Source organism: Chaetura pelagica, unplaced genomic scaffold, assembly GCF_000747805.2.
Source record: "Chaetura pelagica isolate M959 unplaced genomic scaffold, ChaPel_1.0 scaffold159, whole genome shotgun sequence".
Classification (NCBI taxonomy): Eukaryota; Metazoa; Chordata; class Aves; order Apodiformes; family Apodidae; genus Chaetura; species Chaetura pelagica.
Genome location: NW_009954555.1, coordinates 4,023,577 through 4,032,523, shown reverse-complemented (window position 1 = coordinate 4,032,523; position 8,947 = coordinate 4,023,577). Strand labels below are relative to the sequence as shown.

Here is an 8,947-nt window from a genome sequence, read left to right as displayed (position 1 = left end):
AGTCTGGATTTAAACACTGACCACCTTCCATTCTCTCTTGTAATTGCAAATTGTTAAAGACTTCCTGGCTTCCTGTCCTCTGCAGCTCTACAGTGCCATTTTGGTCCAGTAAGTTGATGCTGCATTCCACCACAAAGATAAGTAGAGAGAGTGTTTGATGCAGCACTTCCTCACTGCTTTGTGTAAAGCTGAACCCACCTTTTCTGGGCTCTGGAGACCTGGAGGAATGGCAGGAGAGATTACAACTTTTTTTTTCTAGTCACTGGAGGTCACTTCAGGTTATGTTATGAAAAAAAGATTGTCAGGAGAGTCAGATTTTGTGCTAAATTTCTGAATAAACAGCCTATGATATGGAGCTGTTCCTGAAGACTCAGTTGCTTGTGTTGAGATGTGTGGTTCTGGGTGTCAGCACAAGCCTGTTTGTTGCTATAGATGCTTCCCTCTGCTTTAGGTTCACATTTACTATGTGGGATCAATAGCCCAGGGCTGCTGGGCATCCATGATAGTCCCAGCAACCAGGACTTTGCTTTGCTGGGGTGAGATACCCATCACATCAAAGACTTGTCCTCAGGTGCTCTGCTAGATAAGACTGCAAGAAAATGAGATGCTTGTGGCAGAAACATGAGTGCCTGGAGCTCACAAATCTTGTGGGAAGTGGTTGATGTTCTTAAGATGACAATTTTGTTCAACAGGGCTTTTTAGCATGTAGTGAAGAAGCACCCACAGTCTCTTATGTGCTTAGCTGGGCTGGGGAAGCCCTCAGGGTGACATCTGAGCAGTCGTTTGGGAAAAGTGTTTCTAAAAATAAAACTGTTATGAAGTAGACACTTGGACAGCTGCAGTGATGGGCTTGCTGCTTGCCAGTGTGCTCAGCAATGGAAAAAAACCCTTCCAGATTGAAAACAAACATTTCTGCTGTAATGGTTTGGAGAAGAAGGTGGTTTCCTCACTTCAAAGGAAAACATTAATAAAGTGCCCAGCCCAGGGGAAGCATCTTCACAACTGAGATGTCTGTTTTGTTAAGTAGAGAAGGTAGCAAAGAGAAGGAAGGAGATAGCATAGCTGGTAACAATCAGAATTCCTGACATAGGCCACTGGCTCTTCCTGCTCCCTGAGGGAGGCCAGAAGTGACACAGGCAAATAGGTGGGTTGGGAGAAGCAGCTTGAATGTGAATATGTGGCTCCTCAGTCTGGAGGGGGACTGAGCCTGGCACGTGATGAGCCCAGGCTGGCAGAGCCTCTAACATAGTCCTTGGACCTGCAGTGTCTAAAACCAGCCTAGTATGAGAATAGGCAACTTGTCTGTCTCATCCTTCATTCCAGTACAGGAGGACTTAGTGCCTGGAGGCCCTGAAGTTGCTCCATAGGGGACAATGGGATAAAGAGATGTTTGGATTCAGTTTGTGCCTTAATGCCCTCAGTACAGAGGCTGCTTCTCCACCTGGCTGGGTGGTCTTGTGCCCCCAGGGGACTTCAGAAACAGTTGTGCTGCAATTGAATTGTACCCTTAGGATTCAAATATCATCCCACTTCGTCCACTTTCCTGGAGATTGTGTGTTAGGGCAAAACTTGCCCCCAAAAATCTGGGCTCTGGAAGCAAGTTCCTTTTCTTGTCTCTCCCTTCTGAATTGCCACCCAGTGCTCATCCCTGTGCAGAGGGGCCTGGGGAGCCTGTTGCAGCTGGATCCTGTGACTCAGGGAAGCTCTTGGTTAGCATTCAGGCATCAGAGTGGATTAAAATCACCATCCATCAGGAAGCCTCTCTGGCACTTGGATGTGTCATGTGGCTGCTGCACGAAGCAGCCTCATCCCTCTCCCTCCCATCTCCTGTGCAGAGCACAGATGCTCTTTTGTATGCCAGGGGAGAGGGAGCTGCTTGTCTCACTTCTTAGTGGCCTGAGGGGCAGTTAATGGTTGGGTTGTGGAAGGGAAGAAAATGTCTCTCCTGTGTCTTGCTGATGCCTTTAGAGAACAGGTGACCTGGAAGGCTGGTAATGGACTTGGTCTGCAAATGCACAGAGTAGCCACTGGCCACCAAAGCCAGCTCTTGGCACCTGCAGCAGAGGCTCCAAATCAAAGCCTGAGTGCAAATACTCAGAGAATGACAGGCTGGTGTGTTGTATCAGGAATATCCCTTGTCTCTCACCCAGCTGTCCCCACCCTGCTCCAGCCCTTGGAGTTGCAAGCAGCTTGTAGCAGGGCCTCACAGTGCTGTAGTGCTGAGTGCCTGCTGAATTCCAGCCTGGATTTAAACACTGACCACCTTCCATTCTCTCTTGTAATTGCAAATTGTTAAAGACTTCCTGGCTTCCTGTCCTCTGCAGCTCTACAGTGCCATTTTGGTCCAGTAAGTTGATGCTGCATTCCACCACAAAGATAAGTAGAGAGAGTGTTTGATGCAGCACTTCCTCACTGCTTTGTGTAAAGCTGAACCCACCTTTTCTGGGCTCTGGAGACCTGGAGGAATGGCAGGAGAGATTACAACTTTTTTTTTCTAGTCACTGGAGGTCACTTCAGGTTATGTTATGAAAAAAAGATTGTCAGGAGAGTCAGATTTTGTGCTAAATTTCTGAATAAACAGCCTATGATATGGAGCTGTTCCTGAAGACTCAGTTGCTTGTGTTGAGATGTGTGGTTCTGGGTGTCAGCACAAGCCTGTTTGTTGCTATAGATGCTTCCCTCTGCTTTAGGTTCACATTTACTATGTGGGATCAATAGCCCAGGGCTGCTGGGCATCCATGATAGTCCCAGCAACCAGGACTTTGCTTTGCTGGGGTGAGATACCCATCACATCAAAGACTTGTCCTCAGGTGCTCTGCTAGATAAGACTGCAAGAAAATGAGATGCTTGTGGCAGAAACATGAGTGCCTGGAGCTCACAAATCTTGTGGGAAGTGGTTGATGTTCTTAAGATGACAATTTTGTTCAACAGGGCTTTTTAGCATGTAGTGAAGAAGCACCCACAGTCTCTTATGTGCTTAGCTGGGCTGGGGAAGCCCTCAGGGTGACATCTGAGCAGTCGTTTGGGAAAAGTGTTTCTAAAAATAAAACTGTTATGAAGTAGACACTTGGACAGCTGCAGTGATGGGCTTGCTGCTTGCCAGTGTGCTCAGCAATGGAAAAAAACCCTTCCAGATTGAAAACAAACATTTCTGCTGTAATGGTTTGGAGAAGAAGGTGGTTTCCTCACTTCAAAGGAAAACATTAATAAAGTACCCAGCCCAGGGGAAGCATCTTCACAACTGAGATGTCTGTTTTGTTAAGTAGAGAAGGTAGCAAAGAGAAGGAAGGAGATAGCATAGCTGGTAACAATCAGAATTCCTGACATAGGCCACTGGCTCTTCCTGCTCCCTGAGGGAGGCCAGAAGTGACACAGGCAAATAGGTGGGTTGGGAGAAGCAGCTTGAATGTGAATATGTGGCTCCTCAGTCTGGAGGGGGACTGAGCCTGGCACGTGATGAGCCCAGGCTGGCAGAGCCTCTAACATAGTCCTTGGACCTGCAGTGTCTAAAACCAGCCTAGTATGAGAATAGGCAACTTGTCTGTCTCATCCTTCATTCCAGTACAGGAGGACTTAGTGCCTGGAGGCCCTGAAGTTGCTCCATAGGGGACAATGGGATAAAGAGATGTTTGGATTCAGTTTGTGCCTTAATGCCCTCAGTACAGAGGCTGCTTCTCCACCTGGCTGGGTGGTCTTGTGCCCCCAGGGGACTTCAGAAACAGTTGTGCTGCAATTGAATTGTACCCTTAGGATTCAAATATCATCCCACTTCGTCCACTTTCCTGGAGATTGTGTGTTAGGGCAAAACTTGCCCCCAAAAATCTGGGCTCTGGAAGCAAGTTCCTTTTCTTGTCTCTCCCTTCTGAATTGCCACCCAGTGCTCATCCCTGTGCAGAGGGGCCTGGGGAGCCTGTTGCAGCTGGATCCTGTGACTCAGGGAAGCTCTTGGTTAGCATTCAGGCATCAGAGTGGATTAAAATCACCATCCATCAGGAAGCCTCTCTGGCACTTGGATGTGTCATGTGGCTGCTGCACGAAGCAGCCTCATCCCTCTCCCTCCCATCTCCTGTGCAGAGCACAGATGCTCTTTTGTATGCCAGGGGAGAGGGAGCTGCTTGTCTCACTTCTTAGTGGCCTGAGGGGCAGTTAATGGTTGGGTTGTGGAAGGGGAGAAAATGTCTCTCCTGTGTCTTGCTGATGCCTTTAGAGAACAGGTGACCTGGAAGGCTGGTAATGGACTTGGTCTGCAAATGCACAGAGTAGCCACTGGCCACCAAAGCCAGCTCTTGGCACCTGCAGCAGAGGCTCCAAATCAAAGCCTGAGTGCAAATACTCAGAGAATGACAGGCTGGTGTGTTGTATCAGGAAAATCCCTTGTCTCTCACCCAGCTGTCCCCACCCTGCTCCAGCCCTTGGAGGTGCAAGCAGCTTGTAGCAGGGCCTGACCCTCTCAGTGTTCAGGACAGCAGGTATCTGTATGTATTTTGGGGCTGTTAATTTGCTTGATCTGGATTTTTACATGAAAGCTGCTGTGTCCTAAGCCTGCAAACCCAGAGTGGTGCAGGCTTTGCAAACCAAAAAAGGCTCTTCTGCCCACATCTGCTCTCTTGGACCCTTGCTGGCCCATCCATGGCTGGGCTTGGGGTCCCACAGGTGCCCCTGGTTACATGTCCAGAAAGAGGCCTATTCTGGGGAGAAGAACATGTGGGAAGAGGTATCAGGGTTTCCCTCATCTCTGTCTCTCTCTGCCTCCCTAGTGGTGTATGAGCACAGGTCCCGGCTGGAGCGATCCCTGCAGAAGGAGCGAGGGGAGCACAAGAAGACAAAGGAGGGTGAGTCTCCTGCATGGTGACACAGTGGTGGCCAGACAGCCCTCCTGCTGTCCTGGGGGAGAAGTTTGTGTTGTACCCTAAGTATTTTCTGCCTTCAGGGCCACGTGTGGGTGACACCAACTGCTCCATCCCTGGTTTGTACTTAGAGGAGAGTTAACTGAGTTGCCCACTTCCCATGGGCAAAAGGTGCTGGGAGGTGGGTTCTGTTCTTTCATGTTCTTACATGTCCTCAGCCTAATCTGTGAGTAGCAGTACCCATGACATGCCATTTGAGCACTTTAAGTGATAGCTAAACCTGACACCAGGCCATTCTTACACACTTTCAGTGACATGAAGATGTAGCCATCTGTGTGCTGAAGTAGGAAGTAATCAATGCACTTTCCTATAGAATGGGAAGGGAAGGACATTTGGGCCAGTCTAGATGGGTGGACAGTGCTCATGGAAAACACTTCCACCTTTCTGAAGGCACTGAGTGGAATCCCTTAGCAGCATCTGCATTCCAGCTTGTTGAGTTGCAGCCTTTTGCTCATCAAGGGGCTGATTTCCTCCTTCCCCCCTCCCCAAAATATAAACCAGATCCTTGTTAAATTCCAGCTCATTAAATTGTCTTTTCTTCTTCCATGTCTAGATTTTTTAGTGTATAAATTAGAAGCTCAGGAAGCTCTCAACAAGGAGAAGGTATGTATCGCTAGTTCCTAGTGTGTGTGTGTGTGTAACAATGATACAGACCTTTCCAGCACCACCAGAGTCATGAGCTGCTGGCTGGAAGGCATGAAAGACCATGAGTGTGTATGGTACAAGATGAACTTTGCCTGACTCCACCTTGCAAGGCTGTTGGTTTGTGAGGATACATCTTAGGGCAAGACTGTGTAGTGCTGGAGCTGTTCTGCCTCCTCTCCCATGTGTGGTGGATGACTTGCTTGTCCTGTGCTACAGTCAGAAAAGAAAATTGCTGCTTCGTGGTATAGAAGAGACCTGGGGAGACTGAATGCAAGGCACACCACAGGGGACCTGGAGAAGAAAGGCCTTGGTAGTGTTGGGGAAAGCATATCTATTGTTTTCTGTCTCCAAGGATTGTCTAATGATTTCCACTTGCCTGTGAGTGTCAAGTTGAAGCGAAGTGTGTTCAGAGGATGTGGTTTGAATCCTCTGCTCAGTACTGTCCAGGTCCAGGACTGTGTGACATGTTCCTGCTTGGGTACATGCTCTGCAGGGCCTTGTGCACACCAGGATAAGTGATGGGCTTCATTGGGCCCTCTGGTGAGAAACTGTCTTGTCCCCATTTCTGCAGCTGAAGTGATGTGACCTGGCTGTGTCCCAAAGCCTGAGCTCCACTGCTGCTCAGCCTGGGATGTGAAAAGCCTGTGCAAGACAGGCACTCAAATGTCCCTCCTTGTTAGCTGGCCTCACTGGAGTTTGCCTTGTGCCGTTTACTGGTAGCACAGAGAACAAAGCAGAATGTTTTTGGTTAAACAAAGGATTGATGCTGATGCAGAAATTAGTGAAGAAGGGGGCATGGGCAGGAACACATTTGGACAAGAACAGTATTGGCAGTTAAGCCATCAGGTGGAAAATGTCAAGGCTTCTGACTTCTCATTTGGTGGAGAATGGACCCTTCAGTGAGGGTTAGGAAGAATCCTGGATTAGTCTGTCCCACCCACCCAAAGTTATAAGACTGGTTTTATTCCTTACTCAGAGCATCTGTTGGTGAAATGCTGGAGAAGAGGAATTGCGCTTATCCAGTTCATCTGTGCGTGTGTCATCCTGATACAGGAAAAAGCTCCTGGGTGAATGTCTGAACACTAGTGGCTGGGCAGCTCCCCTGACATTTGTGCTCCTTGGCTGGTTAATACTTCATCCCCTCCTGAGTCCTTATCATAGAAGTTACACTGTGGGGTGTAGTGGAAGTCTTGGTGCTTAGTTGGCACTTCCAGGGTGCTGCTTTGGTCTCAGCTGTGCTGCTTGAAGCTACCTAGGCAGGTGTTTGTGAAACTGCAGGTAATGGGACAAGCTGCAGCATGTCCCCTCCTTGGGGCCACTCCTGATGCAGGGACTCAGCCTTAAAGCATGCGTGGCTGGTGGCTTTGCTACCTGCTGGTGCTGCAGTGAAAAATGGCACCCTGGGAACAAAGGGTGACCCTTACTGAGGCATGAGCAGGAGTGTTAAACAGGTACAGGCCCCTCTGTGGACACACATGAATCCCTCTCTGCTGCAGTTGGTGTCAGCTGGTGGCTGTACCTAGTTCCAGGGGTTGCTGTAGACTTACTCAATTGCTCAGTGATCATTTTTTTTATTAAATGGTGCAGTTTTTGTGTGTAGGTGAAAGCCTCAGCTCTGGTGCTGTGTGCCTCCCCCTCAGCTGCTGCAGAGCTCAGCTGCTCGGGGTGGGGGGGGTGTTAGAATCATAGAATAATTATTTAGGTTGGAAAAGACCTGTAATATCATCCAATCCAACCTTTACTGTGCAAAGCTCTTCTAGTGCTGGACCCAACCTAGATAAAAGAGCTGAAAATTAGAGGAAAACTATTCTGGATGTGAATTGTGAGTGCAACTAGTGAGCTGGTGGCTGGGTTGTTTTGAAAAGGTTCCTGTCCAGCCATGCTCAGGCTGCATGTTCTGCTGGTCACCTTGGTGGGCTTGCTCCCAGTCACCATGAGTGTGCCTTTGTGGGAAGGGGTGGTGGGATCTGGCTGCTGGGGCAGTGGCTGGGTGTGTTTCTCCCAGCTTTAGGTTTTTCTGGGATTTAACAACACTGTTGAATCTTTTTCTTTCCAGCAAGACTCTATGAACAGATATGGAGCCCTCAGTTCCCAGCACAAGATCCTGAAGGTAAGGGAGGAGCTCGTTTCATGTACTGACCATGAAATAATGGTCCCTGGAAGGAGAGTTGGTGTTTTCTGTTACCAGGGATGCCCAGGAGAGACCAAGGGCTTCCTGCACCCAGTGCCAGCACTGAGGGAGGGGACCACACAGGGCTCTTGATCTACATTCCTTCCAGACTGTTCAGGTTCTTGGGAGTTTTCTATTTATTCTGTGGGCCTTGTATCAGATTACAGCCTGCACCTATACCTCCCCTCAATGGCAGCCTTTGTGCAGTTCATCACACAGGACTTCTGCTGTTCAGCCTGTTCTTTTCTGGGTCTCTTAGCATGAGAATAGGTCTATTCATTGCAGCTTGCCCTTTGGGCTAAGACAATGTATCCCAATGCCATGGAATTGGCTTGGAGGGAGGTGGTTTCTGGCATTTTATAGTTTATCACATGCTCTACCTGTAGCATATCTTGATGTGGAAGTTTGCTTTTGTGAGAGCTGTGCAGCCCTGGCTGGTGCTGGTGGGTTTTAAATGTTGTTAGTCAGTGTTGGCAGGGAAATGGTAATTGAATTCAGGGATGGAGAAAGAGGGCTGGGTTCCAGCAGCCCTTAGCACTGCTGGGCTGTATTTCCTGAGCAGAGCTGGACCTCCAGCTGCCTGGCTTTTGGATTCAAACTTCGGGAAAAGGGAAGTACAGTCCTGTCTCTTGGGTATTATCCAGCAGTGTGGATCCTGGGAACACTCTGCAGTAGTAACGTTCCTCTTCATGGCAACTGCAGCCTGAGCAGGATGCTCTGGTTTGCTTGACTCAAGGGGACTGTGAGAGTATTTTATCCTGGCTCCCTTTCTCTTGCTTCCTTTTACTGAGGGAGGGGTGGAAGTCATCTATATTTTTAACTACATTTACAGCTGCTGAAAGGCAGGCCAGCCCTTGGGACTGTGAGAGATTTCAGTCCCCCCTCTCCTCAAAACAGCTCAGCTGTGTGTGACACCTCTGTTACTGGAGCGTGGCTAAAAATGCTTCCCACTGGAACTGGCTTCCTCAGGAAGAAGATTGCTGCCAGCAACAGCATCACCTAGGAAGTGGAGATGTGATGCTGAACAGAAGTAACTAACTCTGTTAGGCTGGAGGAGTTCCATGGAGCCCCACCAGGGTGTCTGGTGCTGGTGGCCTTGTCGTTCTCATCTGCGCTGGAGTCGACACTGTCTGATTAACCTCTGTAACTGGCACACCAGGCTCACAGGGGCAGGGGTCTGGCTTCCTCCAAAAATAGCAGCTGCAGCAGTTGCCTGTGTCTGGAT

General features: G+C 49.0%; 1 protein-coding gene across 1 annotated transcript in view; it reads left to right on the top strand.

The window, feature by feature from the left end:
- Positions 1-8,947, top strand: part of LOC104395481 (Golgi integral membrane protein 4-like) — a 26,465-nt gene that overhangs the window by 3,814 nt on the left and 13,704 nt on the right. Inside the window, exons 2-4 of the mRNA XM_010005181.1 lie at positions 4,758-4,832; positions 5,461-5,510; positions 7,609-7,662. Coding sequence (XP_010003483.1) covers positions 4,758-4,832; positions 5,461-5,510; positions 7,609-7,662 — 179 coding nt within the window. The remainder of the gene's footprint in view (positions 1-4,757; positions 4,833-5,460; positions 5,511-7,608; positions 7,663-8,947) is intronic.